A 26,976-nucleotide genomic window follows, 5' to 3' on the forward strand; every position below is an offset into this window, starting at 1 on the left:
TCTATCTGATGGACCAAATTTTTCATTTAAATTCCGCCATATTGCGAGCTTTTTTCAGAATGATCCAGTAATGGAACGCCGAATGACACGAGGCTTTCGAGCGAGATGATATTATTTATAGTGAAATTTTTAGCCAGTTGCTGGTTTATCCGTTGCAGTCGTTACAAGCACGCCGAACCTGTTCTCTCTGTGCAATTCCTCATGCATGAACATCATCAGAGTAAATTTACTCGAGACAAGTTGGACAGGTTTGCGAGTGGCGTTTGAAGACCGTATTCAAAAACTCGTTCACCGCGTCTGTTGCAGATATTAATTGAAGAATTATTATTCAACACGCTGGGGAATTGAGGGTTTTTGGCTTTTAGCCATTCGGATTCGGTTCGAACAACGGACAATGTGCTTTCCAGACACTCCGCTTCCGCACGCAGAACGTTCTCCAGGTAGACACAACGCGTTTATTTTACAAGCCGGATATATTCTTTGGTAAGGTCATCGAGTGGACGGGGTAATTGAATTAGACCTAAAATTATACCATTTTATACGTCTTACTTAGAAAAAAGTACACCAGAGTAGACTTTTTGAAGTCCAGAGAGTCCGATTACCTCCAATTCAGCCAAATTCTCACTCCTGAGTTGAGAACTCCTGCCTGTCAGGTATAGAACCAAGGTAGTTGTGTGCATGGAGGCAAGTAAGTATGCATGTATGTCCATGCAATAATGGAAGGCACATTGACGGAGTGACTCACGCCCGGCTCCAAAGCTCCTCCGCCTTCCTCCCTATTCCGCAAGGCTGCAACCACTAGCAAGTGGACTCTTCACTTTGTGCCACGTAGACTTTAGTGTCGGCTACATGGCTTATACGTGCCACCCAGTGCTGCATCTAGTAGCTTCTCCTGGGTCTCGTATTCGCCGAGTGAAAAAGAGGGACGAGATTACTCGCGTGTCGTGTGCGAGACATGGCCAGTGGACAGTGTCAATTGACGACTCGAATTCACGGGGAGAAACTCGACCCGAGTAACATCAGTGACTTATTACACACCATAGAAGTTCGATAGTAGGTCAAAGATCGTTGGATCAAGTCTTGGAAGCACCTTGGAACCTGCTGTCTTGCTCGAATGGCCCTTTAAGTCGTAGTATGGAACCCTGAACCCGACACCTTCGACCTCGACTATAATTTCCCTTCGCGTATATAAACGCAAACTTCAACATGCAGGATCTTCTCGGTTTATCGTTAGTCCTGCGAATAAATTATCCGGTGTACTGTAATAATTGCAGGGATGTGCAGGGTTGGTTCTTCGTCCTGTTTGTTTTGGGGTCCGAAGCCGCGCGTCGAGGGTAAGTAATAATGCATGACACAAGGTCCGAATTATCGATTCCTACCCTGGCGAGCAGAGCGAGCTGTATAATAGTTTGTTGTTATTCTACGTGAGTTGCTGGGGCAGAGCAGCTACCAAGGAGCGTAGGGTTCTCACGTGGTCCAACCATGGCCTGATCGCGAGGTGGATAGTCACGGATTTGAAAAAGCTGAAATCGCGTACGATCTAAATCTAAATCTAATCTGTTCTAGTTCGGTCCCAGGATCGGATGGAGTGCAGTGAAGGGTCGCCGAAGAGGAAGATCTGCGGGCTGCAGGGTGAGACTGGAAGAGCTGGAAACGATGACGTTGCCGGTGTCAAGCTACGAGGAGCTTTTGGTCCAGGTACGAGGGCTGACCCACGAGACGATCCTATTGCAGCGACAACTCTCGTCGGATCTCTTCGACGACGCGAACGGAACCGATTGCGATTTCAATCACAACGTCGACTTGTCAAGGAAGAATTACGAGAACGGTAAGGCGGACATTGGTGTTTAGGTGAGAATTGAACTACGGGCAATGATCGAGAGTGTCGTGATTGTTGCGATGTTATTACCGACGAGAGAAGCCGCCCGCGAAGCATTATTATTCTTTCGCCTTGATTTAACTAGCCCAGAATTGGAGAGCTATGTCTGGCTCCGGCTGTCTGGAGTCGACAGACAGCATTTGGAACATTGCCACGGGGCAGTGGCAGTGGTTCGACGCCGCTACGTTCGAGCTAGTGAAAACCAGATATCCATGAGTAAATCAACAAGCCGGACGGATTGTCAAAACCGTTTTATTACACCTTCCTTTCATCCAAAATTGTATCCATTTATCGCATAGCCCTGCAGCTTACACCTTTTACATATAGCCGCGGTGCGTGCTGTCGGTTTATTTTCCTTTGTCACGCGATTTCAATTTCGTACTATAATTTGCACGTGCTGCTGTGTGAAAGCCTGTCCGGTCTTTGAAACGGAGAACAGACCACGGAACACCGTAATTGACAGTAAAAAATTGTACTTTAAGAACTAGATGATCCAGAATTCAGAGATACGAAGAAAATCCTTCTCTCTTCACCCTTTTTCGTGTCACGTCACATTTTATAGATTATTGTTGTTGTTGTTTTTTTTTTTCATACTCTTTTTCTTTCTTTCTTCTTCTTCTTCGTCTTTTTTTTATACTTTGTACCAAAAGAGAAGAAGAAGGAAAAGAATTTGGACGGCTTGAGTCGACCTGGAATGCAGCCCACACGCGTAAAAACATCGTGGCTATACGATAATTGAGGCCGACCTTTGGGATCCGGAAAAGGATTAGAAATTCGGTCTTAATTCTTAAGGGATAATGGCGGCTCAAGATGAATACATACCCAGCAAAGAATTCGTCTTCGGATTAACCAGAACCATTTTCGTCATTGATCGATGGATCGATCATTATTGGGACGGGAGAATCTGCACAAAAATTGATGGCGGAGTCAATACGACACTCACGAACTTGCAGCCTGTGTGTATAAAAAAATTATCACGGTACAATAATAGGCAAACGTTTATACCAGTGCAGTATATTAAACTGTGTACCTTGGGCACACAGTGACTGCAGTTATAGGATGCGAAGGTTTGCGTCTGCATTTAGACGCGGTTGAGGGTAGACACTCCCTTGAGTGCAAGCTGTCGCAGTAGACGAAACAAATATAAGCAAGAGCTGTGTAGTCGTGGGTTTAAAGAGGGAGAGGGAGAGGGAGAGGGAGAGAGAGAGAGAGAGAGAAGCGTTTATTCGCCCTGGAACAAGTCGCCTCGGACGAGAATATGAACGGTACACAGACAAAACAGAAAAAGATGAATAACTTATAAACTAAATAGTAAGGAAGAGAAAAAATTGAAGTTAAACCGGAACTTAGAAATTAGGAGAAAATAGAACAAAACTATAGATAAAAATAAAGAAATATAGAATGCAGAAATGTAAAAATAAATATAAATACATATAAAATGTATGAATAAAGAAGGGAAAGAAAAAAATGTTAATAAATAAATAAAATAATAATAAAAGAAAGCAAATTTGCACTGCTGAAAAATTTGACAACTTCATCATTTATTCATTATACAGAGAACTGTAGCAAAACTGTTGAGCCCATCGAGAAAAACTGAATTATTACTACATTTCCTGAACAATTGTTTGAAATCAAGAAACTGAGTTTTTTAATATCGTACCAAACTCGATTACACAAAAAAATGAGGTGTTAAATATTACACTTAATTTGGTGAACCGATCGTGAATTTCAAAATTTTTTTCTTGTCAAATTTATTAGAAATAAAAAAAAAACGAAAATTTATCGATGCGCGTATGTAGCGCAAACGCGTACGTAGTGGATATGAATATTGGAACAATTGAAACAAACATACGTAAATCAAAGCAACTGTGGTAAAAATTGTCGTTACTACGTTATTTTTTTTTTTCCTCTTCTGTATTTGTTAAATCAAAAAATTTTCAACGGGGGCTGAATTAATTAACAAAGACGCGGACGGATCGACGACGTACTCAAATCTAATTGCAGGCTGTCAATCGCAGAAATACCTCGGATGATGTATGGCCGAGATAACTAAGGCGGAACAACGTCGCATATTAGATGTCTTATACTACAGTCGGATAGGTTAACCCGTTGCGATCGGTATTAAAATCATTCGCAGTTTACGAGTAGAATAAATTCTCAGCTGCTGCAACCTTACACAAGTTATACTCTATTTGAAAAATCGATGGATCCCGCAGGCACAGACAATATTTATCCACCGACAGAAAAAGCCACCGTCGTAGTGATCGAATAGGAGGAAATCATTTTCACCATTATGGATTACTTAAGTGAGTTGCGGCGTATTTATTAATGCCTGTGAATTACCTGATTACAAAGACGAAAGAGCTATCCTTCGTTCAATATCGACTTTATATTTCATCTTCGGAGCTGACGTCAAGCCCGATATTTTTTTTTTATTTATTTATTTTTTTTATTTTCTAATCTCTATATATGTTTCGTAGTATAAACAGGATCCTTTTGGCCAGATGCTTAGCCGGAAATAGCGTGCTCGAAAGACCCCCAGGCTGTAGTTCAAAGCTGCAAAGATTGCGTGGATCTGTTTTGAACTATTTTCCAATCCACGCATGTCAATCGGTACACAAATTCCGTGCCTCGCGGATGGATTTCTTTAATTTCGTATATCTACGATCTACAATCTACGTGGAATAATTGACGGTGAAATTCGAGAGAGAAAATCAGCCGAAACGCCTACTTGTTTGTTTCTTTTTTCTATATCAGGAAAACACGCGGGCTTGAAATCTGTTGAGTGAATGAACAGCTTCGGGTCTAATTTCCCAACACTCTCTAGCCATTCGGGTTTAACGGTTGACTCAATTTAGACACTTTCTGTGGGGCGTTTAATCGCTTTTTGCTGCTGCGGAATCTCGATTTGTAATTTTATAGGTGCATGCCTAGTTTTCTAAGTGTCTAGGTACACCCTTGATTCGGCTCGTCCGTACAGTATTTGTTTGTTTTTCTGGCCAGTGTTTCTCGACAGTTTACAAGCCCTTCAAAACCGTTTTAAAACAACTCTCGGGAACGGCGGGAGACTGAACAGATCACCGTTGAAACGGTAACGTCATCGAGAAGAAACTGTTTTTTATTAGGGAAAAACTTGCGTCTGTGAATTTTGTAAGATAGACGATTTAATTTCTTACATCACATTGGTGTATGATAATTCAATTGTTGCTCGTGTAATATTTTTTCGTCTCTTTTTTTTTCGTTGCAGAAAAGTTGTTGGCCGATTCGTGCGATGCTGTGATACGACAGCGTGCAGAAAATAACCGAAGATTCGATTTTGGACAGTGTCATAATCATGCCTCGCGAAGGTGAGTATTTACGAATCAATTTTTCTTACGTAATTATAATTTACTTTTGACAATGAATTTTTATAACAATCGATTCTCGTTCAGTGGTCAGTTCGTGCCAAAACTAAACACAGCAGCATAATATTTGTGCACGTGACGTACGATCTGCTGATATATCAAAACTGATTAGATAAATGTGGGGATAAATAATGTTCTGATTGATCGCGAATCGTGATAAGTTAGATAGAACGCGCGAGAATAAAGGTTCGCTAATCCTCTGTCTTGTAATCGCGTATAACATCATAAAATTCAGATTGTCAAGTTTCCGGGGTGGGGCTGAAAGTCCGAATTTATCAAGTTGCGAAAGCACCAGGTACCGAATTTTTTGGTGGCAAAACTTCAAGTAAAGAAATTACACTTTCTTGAAGTATCAAGGTTTTCGATGATCCGAAACCCGGCGCTCAAAGATCCGAAAGTGCGAAAATAAGAAAAGTAAAATATCTGAAACATCGAAGTTCCAAATCATTCCGTGAATTTCAAACTTTACTGTTTCGCAAAAGTTTGATTTCTTTACAAAATAATTCAGTCCTCTCGCTTTTTTCGATAGGTGCGATATTCTCGCTAGGCTGGTATAATTTAAACAAGAATAGGCATATCATAGATACAGATAGACCGAGCGTGTACAGATTCTATCTATAGCCTGGGTCACCCATGTCTCGCGCGTATGGGGGTCGGGAAGATCTATTTGCCTTGTTCCTTCATGCCCGCGGTTTTATTTACGACCCGGTGTGGAAGAACGCTTCATGCAGAGTCTAACTAGACGATCTTTACAAACAAGAAAATTCGTATCGTCGCGCAATGCATAGAAAAAAAAATAAAATGTGCTAAAATCTCAGAGAAATGTTTTCCCCGCAGTTTGGCGGAGAGAGTCAGCCCCTGCGTCAGGGGCGGATCAAATTCCGGGGGTGGATTACAGTCCGGCGAATTAACAGCGCGTCTCATCGCCTGGCAGAATCGACAACTGCGACAATCGGCGGAGGTAAGTCTTGAACATCCGCAATTTTTTACGATAAATTTTGCAAGTAGATCGAATCAAACATAATGAAAATGATATAGTAACACGTGTAAACGCGTTTTCATTTCGTGCCCGTAACTATATTGTTTATTTATCGTTGAATGAATGAAAGATGAAAATAGTTGAGACAGTTGTATATTGTGAATATAAATTAACTATAATAGATTATGTCTCAAGTTGTGATCGAGTGCAAGGCTCGTGTGTAGATCGTTAGGGGAGCGAATTAAGAGTAAGAAATGAGAAGAGAAGCGTATTTCCCACGTGTGCAACGGTCCAAAAAACCGATTCAAGGTTTCCCGCAGCTGCAGCTTGACGTGCGAGCAAAAATGAGCCTGGAGGAGCGACGTGTGGTTTATGGGACTTAGGCTACGCTATAAACGTTCTCCGTTTGGTGCTCGTCATTCTTACGTTGTTACTTTGTACCTTTTTCTTCCATTTCGTTACGTGAAAACTTCCTGTCGCGCGTTTCAGCGCCATTTTGTTTCACGGAATTGATTGCGCGATCAAAGCAAGCCTACACGCCTATTGCATATAGTCAACTATTTTTGAATCGTCAGGTAGAGAAGAGTAGAGAAAGAGAAAGAGAGAATCTTTCTAGCACCGAATGAATTTTTTTTCCGAGACTTCAATTAACTTTGAAAGACTTCATACGTATCATCGATTCCTAGTCTGTAGTTTAAAGTTTCGTAACTGCATAAAACGATGAAAAATAGTTTTAGAATGTTTCTGAAAAAAATCGGCGTTTTTTTTTTTTGTATCAGACATATTATTTGTTCATTTCTTCCCGCATATTTCGCGGATTATTTCGTATCTACACGCTTCGATGTCGAGTGTTTTGTTCCATGCACGTGTACGTTTGGATGTGCTGTGTAAACGTGAACAAGATTTTTTATTTGTCGTCGAAACTCGTAGACACGTGGTTATATTTCTGCTCGATTCCTCGCGACCTAGTCCGCCAAAAATATCCCATTCGGTCAGGGCCGGTTATCGCTATAACACCGGGCATTTATGAGAAGACACCGAGGAGAATAACTGATGGGACCGCGTGTTCCTAAATCTTTATAAATTACGTACGATATTCTACACCAAATTTCCAAATTTACATCTCGAGGGAAATTCTCCTGACAATGAACTTAAGAATCTGTCGTTATTGTTGTTACATTTATTTCATGTTATTTTGTAAATTTTTTTGTCAGTATTTCATGTATCACCGTTCGGCGAAATTACCCTGAGAATGATTTTCAATTTGCGAATTTATATCACGCATTGAAAATTTTGCCAATTTCACTAAAAAAGATTCTTTGATTTACGTATCAAGATGACCTTAGTTTACAGAGATTGAAATGCATTCTTTAAAATTACCGAAAGAATCTTCAGAGAATTTCAGAGAAATTTGAGAAAAATTCAAACAATCATATCCGTATTATGTTTTTTATGGAATTTTATGGTGGAGATAAGTTGATGAAAATTCTCCAGCAAGAAACCAGTATAACCGTAGAAATTTTTCAACCGCAAATATGTACTACGAATTATCATTTAAATCGACTTGAAACAAAGTGAATAGAAAACGGTACTTTATACGATACTCGCAGCAGTAAATTAACCGTTCGCAATTATTCTACATAAATAATAATTGATCTGCCCAATATGCTGATCGTAAAACTTGCCTTACGCCTATACTTTCCAATCGCCGCAATTGTACTGGAACGAAAATCAGGTCTTGCAAAACCGTAAAACTAGACATTCAAACTGCCGAGAAATCTTAATTCCACCAACCGTGTGCAATAGACTGTATCAAAAAAATTGATTATTTGTTTTTCAAAATTCAAGTCGAAAATATCGTTCCAAATGAATAAAAACGATCGCTATCCTTTGTTGACTTTTGACGTTAAATAACTTTCGAAAGAGTAGATTTATCATAAATTAATAACAGACATTTTTTGTAGAGCTTTCAATTCTTTACAAAATTACATTCCGGTCTTATCAATACACTAATGCGTTTACGAGTTATAGGATTCCAAAGTTGAAAAAAAAAAAAAAAAAAAAATTCCACGTTATCAAATGGGAAGTAAATAATCGCGATGATACACCTGCAAATATTAAATCATTTGTAACAATACTTCCGGCTTAAATCATGCAAAAAAAAAAAATAGCAGATCTTTTTATACACCCTAGTGTAGAATATTTATGTAGGTACAGCCCTGCATCACCGACACGTATACCAGTTATCACTCGGGATCAAGGTCACGTGATTTACGGTTCGAAGTTCGCTGACACGACGCGGCGCAATCGTCGTACGAGGGTGCAATTCCCCACCCCCACCCCCACGACTTACTTCGTGGATATCGCGTCGGGGGTTGCATGGGTTGGATATCTCTTTCAGGGCATGCGCGCCTCTTCGAAACGAGGGTCCTGGTGTCGATGGGGGAGGAAGGGGTGGAGGGTTCCTCGCCGGGGGAGGCGGACAACTATTGATCATTGCTCCGCGGGGGTTGGGGGACGCGGAAAACCGCCCTCAGCTTCGCCGTTCTCCGTAATAAAAGCATCGCCGACAGGGAAAAGAGCCGAGGGTTCCTTGCGTGGCGAGTCGATCCTGCCGCAGGATATGCGGTTGCAGTATTCTTCCTGCACGACGCGCGGTCCCCTGGGAAGGAAGTTATTGCATTTATTCTTACGCTACTTTCCGTCTTACGCCTGCTTTCATCGATCGCCATGCACCCCAAGTCTCCCACGCGAATTCCCTCCCCCTCCTCTGGAGCCCGGACCGCTTAATTTTGGAAGCACGTTTACACCTAACGAGATACCTTGTTATTATGCACGGAAAAGAGGGGCGCCTCCCCGTCCCAACTTTGGCGAAATATATTGTAACGATGCAATGAAAATATATTTTTGCTGTACGCAACGCTGCGGAGGACTTTGATTTTTTGGGGAAACTAAAAAAGTTCTTTAAACGATGTCAACTGCTCGATCTTCTTCCTGAATTAATAGATGCAAAAATTTTCGTACGGGCTGAAGCGAGAAACCATCGTTTCGTTCCCGTGATAAAATGTTTTTTTAAACGATTATCATTTATTGAATAGCAGTAATTTTCCAATTTCTCATAGTTTAATTTTAGTAAAAATTACATTGTTTCCAAAGTGCAAGCTTTTCGCTGCAACATTGTGCAAATATTTTCATTATTATATATCATTATCCTACAATGTATAATACACAGTTTATAATTTGTCCGCACCCAACGAACAAATGTTTTTATTCAAAGCATAAAACTGTCGTCAAGAAAAAAATGTAATTGTTCTTTCCTCGAAATAAATGTTTTCTGCAAACGCTGCTAAAGTGCGGTTGAGATCGATCGTTTTTTCTCTAAATTCTTCTTTTCAAACAGAGTCACTCGTACCGGATAATGGAAGTCCGGTATTACCTATATAATGTACACCCCATCTTGCACGGCATGCAGCACGAACAAAGAGAATCAAGGACTCTCTTTACGATACCCTTTGAAACGTACTTGACCCTAGCTCGAGCCGCATACAGTGCATAAAGTCGATCGAGCAGGTGAAGGTACGTGCCGATATGAAGATCGTAGCCATTTTGTATTTTGTAATTTCGAGTTCAGATTCGTATCAAATCAAATGAATTTTTTTATTTCGCCCCACCGTATTGGATTCGCCATTTTGAATTTTCGAATTTTGTCATCACATTCGTAATCAGTAACCCAAGAACCCCCTCTACATAAAATTTCACCTAAATCCGTTCGTTAGACAAGATGTGCCCCTGAATGTGGGGTTGAATGTGGAAATCCACCCTCTTTGCACGGTTTAGAGTTGAGATAAAAATCTGAAAAAATAATGGAATCATTTTTGGATTATCTGAAGCCAGAGCCACTCTATAAGCCAGAGCTTTGCACAATTGTGCCAAACGCAGCATGTCAGTTCTCGAAACAGCTTTGGAAAAAGAATTCGGACGTAATTTCCGTCGCAGGAAAGAGCTTCGACAAAATGGAAAAAAGCCGGGGAACGAGGGCTCGCTTCGCTGAGTGTACAGGGCAACAGAGATGGAAGAACGGAGATAACGCCGCGGTGAGGAGGGAGAGAGAACGAGAGAGAGAGAGAGAGAGAGAGAGAGAGAGAGAGAGAGAGAGAGAGAGAGAGAGAGAGAGAGAGAGAGAGAGAGAGAGAGAGAGAGAGAGAGAGAGAGAGAGAGAGAGAGAGAGAGAGAGAGAGAGAGAGAGACAAGGGAGTGAGTCAGACCCCACAGCTGTTCTTCCAGCCTCTGGAGCCCCCTGCAGTTTCCCGCAGACGCCAGATCATCCCGGCGGTTCGAGGACGTCGGCGTGCGCCGGTTTCTAATCGCGTCGAGTTGCTCGTCGTCCGAACGTGAATTGTATTACGTATATTAGATACCTACGATAGAGATACGCTTTTTCTCGGTCCCAGCGGCGAAGTTTTATATCATAAGAGCGATTGTGGCCATTGTCAGTGAACCGCGGATAATGATGGTTGAACTGTAGAATCGCGGACGTCGTGCTCCAGGAGTCAGTCGCCCCGCGGGATCGACGCGGAGGATACGTTTCAGATAAGAACGGATCGTCGGTTTATTATTCGAAAATAGATTCGCCGCGGTCGGTGACGTCTGTTCTGCAGAAATTGATAACGGAGCGAGTTTACTCGGTGCAGCGGTGATCGTAAGTCGGTCTTACTCGGGTATTGCGCGCAGTTTATTCTTCAAGTGGGGGGATTTCAATCAACTTAGGACCAATGCGGCGGCTCGCGAACATTTAAGAAGAAGAAGGAGAAGAAAAAAAGAAGAAGACGGCGGCACCAGAGTTCGCCAAGATCGTTACCTAACACGATTATATACCCGAGGCGCTATCAACGCGGTGTTACTTCCCAGGAGACGTAAATGTCAACAAGACATTTTGAAAATCTTTGCTTTAGCGTCTGCGCGCCTCGATCTGCAAGCTCTACTCGATCTCGCGAATTTTCCGCGGCGTTTGCTGCAGCAGTTTATGCAGCAGCAGCAGCAGCAGCAGCAGCAGCAGTAGTGCAACAAGAATAGGAATAACGTCGCTTGCAAGTGAACCGGGTCGGCGTTGCGTATCGAAGTGCAAGTGCACATGGTGGTCCGGGCGTAAAATAGAACATGTCAAACGACCATCTTGTCATCTCGAGTGGTGGTGAAGTGCCGACGACGACGACGAGACGTCAGTGAAGATGGAAAATATTCTTCGGGTGGGAGTGCAGGGCAATAATTCCTTCATACCGACACCGAGGAGCGGCAAGTATGCTGGTTCAACCGATCGGAAGCAGCTCAAAAATGACTGTTCAAAAGTCACTAAAACCGAGCAGAACAAGCTTAGGCTGATTATGCAGTACGGCGAACCTCCGAGGGATGGAAACTCGCTTCTCCTTGTCGATACCGAGGCTGCGGTTGATAAGGAGGAAGATACCACCAACGTATGCAACGCTGTCAGGGCGAAGACCAACCAATCCCAGACCAGGATTCCCGTTCATTCCATCGACCCCAGGACCCCACGATCCGACTTTAACAAGGTGACGATTAGCGACTGGTCGCGAGGCGTATCTGTAGGTCAGCCTTAATATCCTTAAGCACCTTTTCTTCCGATGTCAATAATATACCGCTTCGGCTTTTTGACTCGTGTTGATCGCCACTCGAAGCAGGTTACAGGTCAAACTTGAAAATTCGGAATGGTCGAAACTCCGAACGTCATCAACCTTCGCATGTAACGTGAAGTCGTTATCGCATTGTGACGGTTGATAACGTTCGGTGTTTCAACCATTCGATATTTCTACCACATTACAGTGTAATCTAGTCCGTCTAAACTTTGAGAATTTGGAACTTTGACCCGCGTTCCTTATATAGGCCAGACAAGTTTCGGTTGTTTAAGATTTCAGGTTTATTGTTAGAACGGTACACGCGTAGCTTGGAAGTTGATAAACTTGATAGAACTTGTAAAGTACGTTGGATTACGTCATGCTTGACGATCATGGATTCGGACCCCACGCAGTTTTTGTCGTTTAGAAAACTACCGGTCCGAGATCACGGACGCGGGGTCGGTGTTCTTTTTTTTGTTTTAAGTTTAATTAGAAACTGGGTGGAAGAAGAAGGGCAATTAAGTCCAGCCACCGTAACGCAGAACCGTGTTAAATACCGCAAGATATCGCTGTATGGTCAAAGCTATAGCTGCTGAGCACTTAGAGCGAGAAACCACAAAGGCGTGGAACTAACATGTGTACGTTAAAACGCGGACGGAATTCTCTGCAAAAACATTACCTATATACCCAAGTTTCTGGCGTAAGTTCACACAGTGAGTAACCGATCGAGTAATACCGGGTGACTCAAAATTTCGACGCGAGAAAACGTGATGGAATTTCAAAGATACCGGGAACGAATTACGCTTATCGTGCAGGCATAAATTTCAGTCGCCTGCGGGTGGGTATCGAAGTGTGACTCGCTGCAAAATTAAAGCATATATAGAAGGTAACCGCTACACATGCTTGAGTTTAGGAACTTACAATGAATCTACGTGTATTTATATACACAATAAGTTACAACGAGACACACGAGATGCGAGACATATTATATACGGACCGTAATGTAACCCACACATCGTATCATTGACAAGCCGTGACGGGGCACAAAGCACGTATTATTCAAGTTAAATGTCACATAGATATCACGCGTACATCAGTGACATAGTGCGATGATAACTGGATCGTTCGGTTTACACCGAAGAGTCTTGACTCATTTTCACTATTTTTAGTGACTGACTTTTCTTATACTCGTTGATCGAACTACTTCTGCCAGTTTGCGAATTAAATCGCGCGTGAGATCGGTATCTGTGCCGAATTTAGATTAAGGTGAATGATTCATTCGTGATGCAAGGTGCAACATTTGACGTTGTCGAGTACAGTCGAAACTCTAATTGCGAAATAATACGCGTTTACGGTTCGCACGATGGGCGAGAGGGGGGAGTATAACGCTTAAGCGCGCACGCGAGTAGGTACAAACACACTTCCGGTTTACGGTAAGACCTAAGAATTGGCTTTATCCTGTACGACACGACACTCGAACAGTACAGGCTGCTGTTGTTACGCGTTTCCTCGATGCCGGCTGCACGTTTCTTCGACAAAGTTTCCCTGATGATCATGCAGCTGTGACGTGACGTACGGTGCACATGTATCATAAACTCCAAGTACCTACATAGCTAATAAAAATTCGAAACCCGTCGTGATAATCTTTCACGATAATTCATGATACGGATATATGTAATACGAACCGGAAGGAAATTGGTAAAAACATAAACAGCGATAGTAATAAAATACGACGATGTGACGCGTCGGTATATACCGACCACGTGGGCCGGAAGCGGTCGCCTCCAGAATGTTAAAGAAGGCGCTCTTGAACCTGGGGTAAGGGTTTAACGTGCCCGAAAGTGTCGTAAAACATGACACGATACGGCGGATGTAAGCAGCAGGGATTTTGACAGATGGACATTACGTACCACAACCAACAAAGAGGTATAAAGACTAGATTATCGCGGTCGCCGTTCACTCCGTCCACTCCGTCAAGCATCGTCGGTGTATGAGAGTGCCTTTGCAGAGTGTGCTGTGTCTGACTGTACATGATTGTAGGTACACAGTAGCCAATAGTGAAATTGCCCAGCGCAGGCCAGACTTATCCTTCAATTAAAGTATGACTTATCGTTAGATGGAGCGGTGCATCGTGCGGCACGTGGTGTAGAATTGGTTCGATTATCCATCTTTCTTTTAGGATTGATCGATTGATATAAGAAAATTATCGTCAGTCCAACAATAATTAAAGTACGAAGCTGTCAAATGTCAATGAAAGTAAATCTTTGATGAAATCAGGCTCGCGGTAAGCTGCAGGGTGAGGTGCAAGTTGACAAGGAGGAGGAGGAGGAAGAGGAAGACGATGAGGAGGAGGAGAGGGAAGGGATCAGGAAGGGATTCCAGAGGGGCAAAAACCCCGGCGGCCTGACCGAGGCCGTTTGGAATTTCGGGGGCGTCGGGACGCTCGAACCGGCGAAGCGTACGGCCCTGGGTGTGACTCGGGGATCCGACGCCCCGTCGACGACGCACCCAGCAGTGGCGACGCCGGATCAGCAGCAGCAGCAGCAGCAGCAGCAGCAGCGTTTCCCCGAGTCCGGTGAGTTTCCTCAGTCGCGGCAGAGACGGACGCAGCAGACGACGTCGCGATGTGCGTCTGGATCAGCGGTGAACCAAGTCGCGCGTTACAAACGTCCCGAAACCACCGCGACGGCTGGTGCGAAAGTAAATAAGGAAGATGTCATGGAGCCGGAACTGAAGGAGAAGGACGAGCGCAAGTCGAGCACGCCGAGCCCAGAGGTAAGGACGATACAAGGAGTTCGTTCGGAACAGAGACGTCAGACTAACAACGTGAGTCGTAGGCACTCGTTGATAATAATCGGGACATGCATGGCATTGACGACTGACGTAGGCCTGTGTTTTCTTTCCCTTCTATATACCCTCGCACTCGGCGCGCCCTTTGTACCTGCGATTTCCGCTTATTGTCGTACGGAAATTAGGATTCTATTCAGAGAAATTGCGACGAATGTAGCAGCGGATTCCTGTTCCTCGATCAGGCGTAGCTCGCGATCGGCTATCGCGCACGTAATTGCAATATAACCCCGCCGCATGCACTCGGCTCCCCTCACGTCGGGTGTATTGATTTTGCGCTGCCCTCCTCCGCAGTCTCCGACTCTCTGTGTTGCCTTGTATTTTCACAACAACACAACATTGTGCGCGCGGCGTTTACGCACCTTTTCCTTATGCACGGCCCTTTCTTCGAATCGTATTTGTAAGGTAGTAACGTTACCGTGACGATTCGTGATGGGAAAAACCGTTATTTTGCGATTTTCGAATACATTGGCTGAAATTGTACGGGCTTTATTGTAATTTCTAATGCTTGCCGGTAACTTTAACATTTTTTTCTCGTTATAAATAATCAAGCTTGTCGAAATGATTATAAATTTTTCCAGAGTTATGCTTTTTCGTTAATTTAACCACCGCCCTCCCCCTCCCCCCCCTAAGTTTAGAACCGATCGATTTGAACAACGGCAAACAGCGCATTTTTCACCTGCAATAGCCTTACAACGACAATTTAATCTGATGAATTTATAATACTCACTTTGATCAGTTTACAGAGCCTCGACGCACGTTGTTTATACGCTTTTGTTCTATTGTATTGATTGCACCGAACGAACAAAACGCCTTCAGCGCCGATAAGTCGAGGCCCAATCTAACTATAAGTTGACTCTCAAACAGTCTGCTCGTGATATTAAGAACAACGTGTATACGCTAATCGTAAGTAAATGCAGTGACCAGTGAACGGCTCCTTAAAGCCGCAGGCATAGTTTCTAGTAATTGAGATTCGTTAGAAACAATTGATATACATATAATATTATTATTATACACGCATTTTCGTCGCGGAATTGATCGCGTCATAATCCTTATCTCAATTTATACGTCAATCTTTACAGATTTTCCTCCACTACCGCCAACAGGGACGTCTATTTAAAAATTTTTTATCTACCCTGTACCTATCTTTCTTAACCAAGTAAAGACAGTGTCGCCTTACTCACTCTGCACTCTGTTCCTTATCGCTATGTCGCATACAAAATTACGTCGTCATATTTCTGCGCACGTGTGTATCTAACTGATTACAAACGTACTATCTTGCGATACGATTTCTGCCAATTGTGAGATTTCACATGTAGAAATCGATATCGAAGTTTCTATGTACGTGGTGAAATTTCTTTATGTAACTTAGGCCATTACCTCTGTATTTCACTTGCACCGGATCGTCAACTTTAACTAACGTCAATTTTTCATAAATTTTAGCTGCCTGCTCACTGCGGTAAGCCGTACAACGAAGATGGAAGCAGCGAAGAAGACAGCGGACCAAGTGGCTGCTCCCGAACACACAGACTGTCATCCCTGTATCATGGGACTTGGCCCGTCGAGCGAGGACTGTGGAACAGCCAACAAACCGGTCTTGGAAATCAGCAGAGCACGTCCGCCACTGTCCACAACGTAAGTGACATTTGTGAGAGTAGTTTTTTTGCTCTTGAAAGTAGTAGCGGATGATAAAATGAGAAAGCATCCCTGAGGAAAACAATCTGCGTCAAAAGCAAACTACTTATATTAGATATTTTGCATTCAGGATATAGCAAGCGTGATGAGCTTCTCCTCAAGCGTGAGTATGGGAGTCGGATGTCCCGGAGGAGCGCAAGAGATCCAAGGACAGAGGAGACTCGGAGCCAAAGTCGATGTTGTTTATAGTTTGTTGGGGATGTTGGGAGGAGCGGAAGGACGCGAAGATATGAGCGCTACTCTTCTGTCCATGAGTAACTCCACGGATAGTTGTTTGGCCATGAGGCAATCCGGTTAGTCTTAAAGTTTCCTGAAAATTATATAGATTTATACATTTTTTTGAATCATATTTCCAAGCAATAGTAACCAAATGTGTTTGACAAAAATTTACAGGGTGTCTTCCTTTACTCGTTCAACTCATCCATGCGCCGGGCCAAGATCCTGAAACCAGAGACAGAGCTTCGCAGGCTATTCACAACATTGTACACTCGAGAGGTGAGGAAAGAGCTGGGCGACGAGAAGCGAGAGTACTCAGACTCCTGGAGCAGCTTAGAGACTACTGTCAGTCGCTAAGAACAACCCTTGCAGCTCGACAACCACTCGGTAAGCGAAGAGTTTATGACTATGGTGCCAATGTGAAATACGATTTGATATCAAGCTCAATTTCTACCTTTCCTATGTTTCCAGATGATTTTGACAGACATCCGGGTCCAACTATAGCAGCCCTGATGAAACTCTCGTTCGACGAAGCCCACAGGCACGCAATGTGCCAGTTGGGAGGTCTGCACGCCGTTGCAGAGCTGATTGAAATGGACCACGCGGCCCACGGGAGTGAGTGCGACGACCAGAACTGCGTCACACTGCGTAGATACGCTGGTATGGCACTGACCAATCTGACATTTGGTGACGGCAACAACAAAGCACTTCTTTGCTCGTTTAGAGAATTTATGAAGGCACTGGTCGCACAATTGCGGAGTCCTAGCGACGATTTGCGTCAAGTAACTGCTAGCGTGCTTAGAAATCTATCCTGGCGAGCTGACAGTAGTAGCAAACAAACGTTACGCGAGGTAGGAGCAGTTGTCGGACTTACGATGGCTGCGATGGAAGGAAGAAAGGAGTCAACCCTCAAATCCATACTCTCGGCGCTATGGAACTTATCAGCTCACTGCAGTACCAACAAAATCGACATATGCGCGGTCGAGGGTGCTCTGGCTTTCCTGGTGGACATGCTCAGCTACAAAGCGCCATCAAAGACTTTGGCGATTGTCGAAAATGCCGGGGGCATATTAAGAAACGTGTCAAGTCATGTGGCTGTGAGAGAAGACTACAGATCAATTCTCCGAGAGAGGGGCTGCCTGCAAGTCCTCTTGCGCCAACTAAGATCTCCAAGTTTAACGGTAGTCAGTAATGCCTGCGGTGCGTTGTGGAATTTGTCGGCTCGTTGTCCTCAGGATCAACGCATGCTGTGGGACCTTGGAGCAGTGCCAATGTTGCGGAGCCTTGTTCACTCCAAGCACAAAATGATATCAATGGGTTCCAGCGCTGCTTTGAAGAATCTTTTGGGTGCACGACCTGGTAGTAGTAATCTTGTCCATCTGGATTCAACTGCCAGGGGTTTGGGATTACCAACTTTGCCCACTCTCGTTGCACGCAGGCAGAAGGCTCTTGAACAGGAGATTGATCAGAACTTGGCGGAAACTTGTGACAATATCGAGCCGAGTACTTCTCCCACAAACAAGGATGACAAGTTTGGATTCAAAGTTGAACGACGATACGCTGACCTTGATTCTAGGAGCGGACATTCATATCAGATGCAAAATGGCCAACCTGGGCCATCCAGTATGCGATTCAACTGTGTAGCTCGCAGCGAGAGTAGAGAATCTATTCGTTCAATAACTAGTACACACTCGGATACAATTTTTGAAAGAGTTAATCGGCATGTATTGAACGGTGTGTCGCCAACCGAGTTGCAAGCAAAACAACAATCATCTTCTCTTCATGCTGCAACAGGATTTAACGCCGGAATTTCTACAGAAAGCACTGCTAAAGGGGCTAATTCGGACAGAAAATATGTTCTACGTTATAAAAATGCCTTCCCAGAGAGGCAAAGAGCCGTAAATGAACTTTCTTTCAATGATGTGGCAGACTTACGGTGTACTACTTCTACTATGTCGTGGGCTTCCGCTGCTGATCAAGAAGCAGCCTGCTCTCAGATATTGATGCGATCCTCTATCGACGAATCCTCATTGTCTAACGAATTGAATAATCCCCTTATATCTAACAGTGAAGATATTAAAACACAGTATTTTTCCGAAAGATCTGGTTTGTCCACCATTACAAGATCTGGTGCGAGTTTTCCTGTTACTTCTAGACAACAGATGGATGAGTGTGCGCATTATGGAAATGAACATTGCGAAATTATGGGAGCTGTAAAAAAAGATACTACTCTATCAAAACCAGTAGAATACAGACTGAGATACACTTTGCGTGACGTTGACGAAGACGAAAACCAACATTCCGGTTACTTTGCAGAAAGTGAAGAGGAGTTTCCCCACAGTAGTAATATCAAAAACCCATGTGCAGAAGAAAAGACGCAGTACAAAACACGTGGCCTAAAAGTGTGCACAGAATTCAACAGCAAAGATACAACAGTTACAAGCACAGCTTATGAATCATGGAAGTCTGAACCCTCTAAGGGTCTCAAATACTCCTCTGAAACAAGCTCGTTTAATTCACTGGACAAGCAAGCTAATTATGGTCTAGATCAAGCGTGTAATTCCAATTCCAGCATTAGTTCTTTGACTGGTACAGTTGTAGGTGACAAATCAGCAGCAAGTATATCGCAGAAACCAAGTAATGCATTAGAGGAAAGCAATAACAGTTCCATGGTGGAGGCGAAAAATGATATTTGCACGCTTGACAGTGGTTAGTACTCGAGCTCAGACCAGCATACTTGATGTTGTCTTTAAATATGCACAGTAGTTTGGTGTTTTTTTCTGACAAATCTAACAATAGCTATATAAAATTCTATTCAGTTTCAGACATAGAACGAAGCCATCAATTTGCGGATCATCGACAGGAACAAACCTCCCTTACATTTCCACAATATGATTCTCTAGGTTTACTCAGTGGTTGCGATGAATACAGCTCACTTGCAAGCAACTCAAGGTAATGCATTTTGAACAAACTGTACTATAATTATCCAATTACTATTATGCCAATTCACTTTTAGAAAATGGTAGAAAGCAATAATTTATTTGCCAGCTTGCATAATTGTAACGATAATTTTTTTTTTACAGCCTACGGCTGGAAAGTTTTACCGGCAACGAATTTCTAGAATCACCAACAGAAAGCATGTCAGTGAATAATTTACCACAAGCTTATACTAGCAACATGCAAAATCAAGAGTCCACACTTTCAGTTCAACATTTATGTGAGTGTAATGATATGACATTTTAAATTGTAGCGATTACGAAATGCATTGTCCAGTGAATACATAATAAATTTATTCAAACTCAAATAAGTCTTTACTGAAGTTAACAATGCATAATTCGAATAATTTGTGTGAATATTACTAAGCACATACTTGCTATACCGATAGATTTTATATCATTATTCCAGCTCATGCCGGATCCTATTCAGTGATGCAAAATACATTTGCGAATGGTGTGACGCCAAACGGTCTAACAATAGATGATGAGCCGAAAATTGCTAATGACTCTAGACTGAAAGAATATAGCGCCATGTCTGCTGCAGGTATTTCTGATTCTGAAGAAATAGGAGAGTCGCTAAACTTGGGCATTGGAAGCATACTGGAAGTTAGAGAAGAAGACACTGAAGTCAAAGAAGTTGAGAACGATAGCGACCACTTATTTCCTGATGTTACAACTGAAGTGAAAACTGCAAGGTGTGTAAAACTAATGGCAAAATTTTAATAATGAGTACTATTTCAAAGAGATTTTTTTTTTGAAGACATTCTTCACTGTGATTTTGGTGCACGCTATTGAATATCTGTTTCAGGCATAAGCCATCCTTCAGAAGAAACAGTTTGCAGAAGTCTCCTCAACCTGTCAGCAATTTAGCACGATATCAGACTAGTTCTGCACTGGATCAAGTAGACACAACTGGTCCAGTTAGCCTGATAACTGAGACACAGAATTTCAGACACCCCACACATGACGTTAGTGCCACATTTGTGGGCGGTACTGAAAACACTTCTGGAGAGACTTCACGCACACATTCGCTTGTAACTGAACTGCCTCGCTGCAGCAGTACAGGACTTGAAGATATTTCAAATGATCTGCAACAGGATGCACGGTCAGATGATTTGGATGTAAGTTATTCAATAAAAATCGCGCAAGTAACACTTTCATTGCGGATTGTACCTACAAAACTTTATTGAACCTATATTTGTTCCATGTAGATAAGTCGGAATACCACAAAACCTGCTTTCACTTTGTCTGCATTTGAGAATGTAGAACTCAATTCAACTGTGCAAAACGCCAATGACAAGCAGGAATCAGTTTTGGATGTTGCAGCGAAATTTTTCGATGAAAAAATAGTGACTGAAAATGGTATGTATCATCCTTTGTATTTGTTGAGCAAACAGATTCAGAGATAGCAATTGGTGTGCACTTGTTACAGAACTCTGACTCATACCAATTGATACTCTTCTCGTTTCAGAGACAACTTGTTCCTCTTCGCCGACCAGTGATGATCGAGTATCACCTGAACCATCAACAATTTTGCAAGAGGCGAATGTTGATGAGAATCAAAGAGAAGATCGGCATGTAGAAGGTGCATCAACCGATATTCCACATTTAATGCCAAAGAACATCCTGAGTGAAAAAGAAGATGTTACGAGTAAGACATTTTTTGATTTTCGCGTAGGTTCGGAAAATAGTACCGATGGTAAGGGTATGGAAGAGATAAATTCAATGAAATTGAAGGAGTATACGCCTGGCATTTCACCAAGTAAAATAGAAGATGATGTAGAGAATACGAATAACAGTGAAGAAGATAACTTGAGTGATGAAGTAACATCACCAACGATTGATCCTTTGTTTTCTGCAGTAGAAAGAGCGGCCAGTAACAAAGGCGATCGTTCTAAGAATCGCGAGGAGACGGAAGAAGAATACAGAAGACAAAGAGATCCAGACGCTATGATTGCTTCATTGGATCGATTGACAGCTACACTGGTTCAGCAAACAGAGGCAATGAGAGAACGCGAATCATATGCTATGAAACAAAGTGTTGTCAGTGATACTTGGAACGAAGATTCGCCAAATGATGTTTCTTTTCCTAGTATAAGCGTGAGCGCACCTCTAATCGCGTCTTTCAAAAGTGACAATCAAGAAGATCACACCATTCCAATTCCAGATTATTCTGATGAATTAATCGGCACACAGGAAGTGATGACAGACTCGAGGATAATTGAACAGGAAGCCAACAAACTGGCAGCTGCTGTTAACGCAAGGGTCGCAGAATTTGACTTGGATACAGTCAGTATGACATCGATGGATCTTGATGCAATAAACCCTCCGTCTACAATGGGCAGTCTTGTATCACTAACAACGAGTTTGATCGGACCCATCGATACCACCGAGCATTCAATTGTCAGAGAAAGGTGTCATTCTGCTTCACTTCCTCCTTTGCAACTCAAGAGTCAGATATCGATGGAATGTCGAAATGGTCGAAAGAAGTCACTTCCTGCTGGAGTTATGGCTAAAAGAGCACTCAGTCAATACCAGAATCATACTGGGAGTCTTGAGAATTTACTGAACGAAACTGGCACCACCAGTATGTCTCACTTGGAGAATATCAAGCCACCCTCGATGATGGACGAATTGTTGGATGCTATGGATATGGAAAACAGTATGCTGAGCGTTGCGAGTATTACTTCAGAAGTTGCAGACACCAAGGATCAGGATTCACACAGTTTAACGACTAGTGATCCAATATTTGATTTATTAAAACCAGTTGCCAATATTTTGTCTATGACCTGCATGCGATACGCGGAATCCATGCAAGTCAGTGGCAATAATAGTCTTAGCGAATGCCTGGAGAACATAAATCCTCCTTCTCTTTTTAACGAGGTCAGTGAGATGGATGAATCTACCATGGAACCGACCAGTGAAACGTTCTGCAGTGATACTCTGTGCATCGAGAATGAACTTCAGACAGAAGAAGTTTGTCGAGATCGTGAAATTTCAATAGATCGAATAGAAGAATGTGACAATGACACCGATGACGCAGCTACTTCCATCCCATCTGAATATTGTGTTAGTAGTTCAGCAGAGTCTACACCAAAAAAACGGCACACCAAAAGTAACTTGACTCCAAAGCAGAAAAGACAATTGGCGAAAGAAAGATATAAAACCTATACTATTGCTGCGGAAATGGTGAAAAAGGAAGAAGAGGAGCGAAGGAAGAATGATCATGAGGAAAGCAAAATTGGAAAATATGCCCGTGGTAAATGTTCACCTTTCTCAAAGCTTACGCCTAAACAACGGAGACAGGAAGATAGAGCTCGATTCCAAACCCAAGTATTGAATAATCCATTCCCTGAGCTGGCCGCGTACAATGCTACAGAGGGTAAGACACCATTAGCAGATAATCCAGAGAGTTCGGAAAATGAAGAGGCGGCATCGGCCGTGAAATCTGGTATTCCAAAACTCAGAAAGTTTTCAGGGGGAAAAACAATTAAGCAAAAACGAGCTGAGAATAAGGATAGGTATCGTACAAGGACACTAGATGATGAAGAAGCCCAGGAAGCTAGCAAAGATGTAGATGCTATAATATCTGAAACCCACTTAGGTGATTCTGACGCCTCTCTTGAAACGATGCTACTTATTACTCCTGGTGAAATGGAAATTACGCTTAAAGATTTCGTGGGGCAAGGCTCAAGTTCCGGCAAGCCTATGGGTGAAGATGTTCTAAGTGATGGCCAGGCGCAAAATTTAACATTGCACGACTTCAAGTCAGAATATAATTCGAGAGCGTGTGTTGCTGATGGACTTCACAATAGGCTGGTAAAACCACAACATACATCAAGATTCAATGAACAAAAGCAGATATCTCCGTCAAAAGATTCACTCCAAGATCCTGCGTCCCCAGCAGAACCAGAGAGTCAAGAAAATTCTGATTCCAACAACGAGAGTGACGAGGAGTCGAATAGTGCCAACAATCAATCGCAGATACCAAAGAGACCAAGAATCGTCAAACCAGGAGCAATAAGTAGAGATGCCAGCGTAGACTCAAATGCTACGGATAAATCTGAATCTGAGAGTCCGAAGACGATTAGAGGACGAAGAAAAGCTCTTTACTTTAAGCCAACTGCACGTAAATCAACGCCGGTTACTTCTCCTTCAAAAATACTCAACGGTGCTGTTAGTGGAATACCCATAGGACGCAGTAACACCTCACCTCTGGTTCGAGGAACAAGAGCGACTACTCTGAGGCAAACACATAATCCAAGTTTCCCAACGAAACATCAACAGAAATCAGTTGCCAACTCTAAAATCATATCACCGTCTGCTGGTGCAGTGGAAAAACGGATCCAGGGTTCTGCCTCGACTGCAAACAAAACTTCTATTCCTCAAAGAGGGACTGTTTCTAATTATTCCAAATCGACAAAACGCCATACTACTCCTTCGGGTTCTTCTTCACCTTCGTACACAGCCAAAGCTGACAAGAAGGAACCTGCAATCAAACCGCTTGAAAGGCAAGGTACATTTACAAAAGAAGAACCAGAAGTTGAGAATGCGCCAACAGTGCTTCCACCCTGTTCGCCAAACAGAAGTAAAATTGCTAAACCAATAAAAACTTCACCTTCCAAAATTCAGACTCCCGGAAAGTCCAAGCCAGTGACTAAAATTTTTCAAACACAGCAGCCTAAATTCACCAAAACGAACAATTTGGATAAAGATCAAGCAAGGAATTCATCGCCCACTGTCACTTATCAAAAACGAAGTCTCATAGGATCTCCGATCAAACATTCTCCTAGCAATCAAAGTTTACAAAGTAACGACTCTGCCCGCACTGTAAAGAAAACGAATTCCCTGGGCCAAAGGTCTAATAGTAATTCCAGCATAGTGTCAAACTCTTCGACAGGCGTCCAAGGTCGTCGAACGACCAAAGAAGCCACCAGTAAAATCGCAAGCTTGTGGAAAAGAGTAGAAGAGAGCAAGACTAAACAGCGTTTTGAGAAAAATGATACAAGGCACTGGATCACACCCGCCAATGGTACCATTGACTCTGGAGATCCAGTTGTTACCACCAAGCCACCAACATTTCGATTGATTCGAAGTTCTACTTTTGAGGGAGTCCCCAAAGATATCAGCAGAAATGATTCCCCAGGTAGACCTAAATCTAACGTGGCGAAGCAACCGACTAAAATAACAGATACTCATGGCCTTAGTCCGAAGTATCGGAATTCGTGTGACTTAACTGGAATGAGTATTGCGGAAGCGCCTTGTAAGATTCCAGTGAAATACCCTGAGTTATCAGCGGGGACAAGGGACACTATACAGATAGGCGACAGTACAGTAATTTTGAGAAAACCACAGACTACTCAACCGTCGGTAGATTCTGTGGAGATCGATCCCACAAAACGCGTTTCCCGTCTCGGATCGTTCATACGAGTTGAACCACCAGAAACAGAAGGTGGTAACACGCAAATGCAAACGTATGTCAACTCAGTACGTACCACAGCATCAGCAATCGTTCCACCGTTTAATTACAATCCCAAACAAAGTAATCCGGTAAAAGCAAACATTAGTGAAATTGATGGTAAGCTTGTGGTAACGGAATGTCAAATGGAAATCACTACTAGTTCCATGAGAGTAACTACGGTATAAATAGAGGAATCAATAGAATTCAGTAAGTTACAAGGATAGCATTGATTTTGTTTATTTATCTGTTTGATTGAGACTGGTTATTCCAATTCTGTAGCTTGCCCGAAGTCTCCACGCTTGCGTTTTTAACATTTTGAATATTTATTCACATTGCTCTTGTTGGATACTTTTGTATATTCGTTTTATAATTAGGTAGTGGTTTTAATAATACTTGTGATTCTATTTGATCAAACTGCCAAGATTTTTAATCTTTGCGTGCGGAAATTTTCTTTTTGAATCCAATCACGGAGTTGGGATGACCGGTTTCACGGACTTATTTACTTATACTCTTATTGCATCGGTCAATGTGCAATTTGATATGTTACGCAGCAAATAATATCCAGGTGCGCGGATTGCGTGAGAAAGTAATACCTCACGTTTTCAAAGCTGAAGATATATGACTGTAAATATGATAATCTTCATACGATTGATTGACATAATTTATAGTGCAGACCAGCAGATTATTTATCACATTTGAATATTTATTTTACTGTGTATATAATGAAAGAAGATAAGAAGATAGAGCAAATAGAAAGGTTAATCGTTAATATGTATGTAATCAGATATTATGTATGTAATGTACAACATGTACGAGATTAGGTAATCATTGTCATTCATTGTAGATTTGAGATGAGATGATTACGAAGAAGATACTCGGTTTTTTTTTTGTTTTATTTCAATTTTTTTTTCCTTTTTTTCACTTAGTCCAAGTGTAAGAGTGTACCACTCTTTATTAAACAATGAGATGTATGTAATTATATTTCAAGACTGATAGTGGCGTTGACAGAAATTTGATTTTGCGTACCATTCTAATGGCACACGATTAATAAAAAAAAGTCGCGGTGAAATGTAGTAAAAGAAATTTATAGCTGTACAATGGTCTAAGTTACGAGAAGAATTTTACACAGTTTACAAAGTTTTTTGCAGCACAACAGGTGCAGGTAGAGAAATACAGGCCTTTGTAACTATCACTTTTATGTTTCTAGTCTGCCCGCAATTTTTTAGGGGTAACAAAGCTTATATTTTGAACATAAATTAATACCTAAAGATGCACGTTTAACATTTATCCAATACTTATCTACCCACTATCCTCCAAAATCGAACTATATCGTCATTTTTCGATGTATACAGACCAAATTAAACATTTTTGTTTCCCTAGACTAAAGGATGTGGCTACAATAATGGTTTAATGTATCAATATAACGTATTAAGCCACACATGCGTTTCCTACATCGCTTAATTTCTTTACATCTATTTTCTGTATTGAATAATTACTTTCGTACGTTTTCCTATCATAATATTGTCTTTGATATAAAGACTTTTATAAGTACCTAGATGTATATATTAATTTATTTTTCCACGTTCTCCTCTGTTATTTCATTTTCACCCCCAACCTAAGTCAAACACAAACAAATATTCCCCGATGGAGGTGAATGCTTGGCGTGGTACTCGAACGGACTGCCGCGATCTGTGTAATTGAGAAAGGAAAAGTTTTATCTTATTTATATTAGACCCTGTTCCAGTTCAGATTAATTAAATTTAATCTTCCCAACTTGGAAAAAAAATAATCGGGGTCTAATTAGTTTTTTATAAATATTACATAGTTTTATTGTATTTGGTCTGTATAACACCTCAAATTTACTCTCCG

General features: G+C 42.2%; 1 protein-coding gene across 6 annotated transcripts; it reads left to right on the forward strand.

The window, feature by feature from the left end:
* Positions 1-1,568: 1,568 nt before the first annotated feature.
* LOC124409789 lies at positions 1,569-26,693 on the forward strand. Of its 6 annotated transcripts, XM_046887656.1 has the most exons (15): positions 1,569-1,828; positions 5,127-5,226; positions 6,121-6,244; positions 14,170-14,667; positions 16,183-16,374; positions 16,505-16,727; positions 16,828-17,037; positions 17,122-19,359; positions 19,470-19,602; positions 19,734-19,867; positions 20,056-20,341; positions 20,455-20,767; positions 20,858-21,007; positions 21,111-21,297; positions 21,508-26,693. In XM_046887656.1, exons 1-15 carry the CDS (start codon positions 1,657-1,659, stop codon positions 25,290-25,292), a joined length of 8,745 nt encoding a protein of 2,914 aa, XP_046743612.1. In that variant the 5' UTR covers positions 1,569-1,656; the 3' UTR covers positions 25,293-26,693. The 6 variants fall into 6 exon arrangements, with proteins under 6 accessions (XP_046743612.1, XP_046743584.1, XP_046743602.1 ...); XM_046887628.1 differs by having other exon boundaries at positions 20,858-21,008; positions 21,118-26,693; XM_046887646.1 differs by having other exon boundaries at positions 20,191-20,341; positions 21,111-26,693.
* Positions 26,694-26,976: the final 283 nt, after the last annotated feature.

This window comes from Diprion similis, chromosome 1 (assembly GCF_021155765.1).
Source record: "Diprion similis isolate iyDipSimi1 chromosome 1, iyDipSimi1.1, whole genome shotgun sequence".
NCBI classification, from domain to species: domain Eukaryota; kingdom Metazoa; phylum Arthropoda; class Insecta; order Hymenoptera; family Diprionidae; genus Diprion; species Diprion similis.

Excerpts from the sequence above, each read along its gene's own strand:
- LOC124409789 (XM_046887628.1), top strand. The coding sequence starts at position 1,657 with ATGACGTTGCCGGTGTCAAGCTACGAGGAGCTTTTGGTCCAGGTACGA. Across the intron at positions 16,375-16,504 it reads CGTCCGCCACTGTCCACAAC|GATATAGCAAGCGTGATGAG; the intron begins GTAAGTGACATT and ends TTTTGCATTCAG. Across the intron at positions 20,342-20,454 it reads ACTGAAGTGAAAACTGCAAG|GCATAAGCCATCCTTCAGAA; the intron begins GTGTGTAAAACT and ends TATCTGTTTCAG.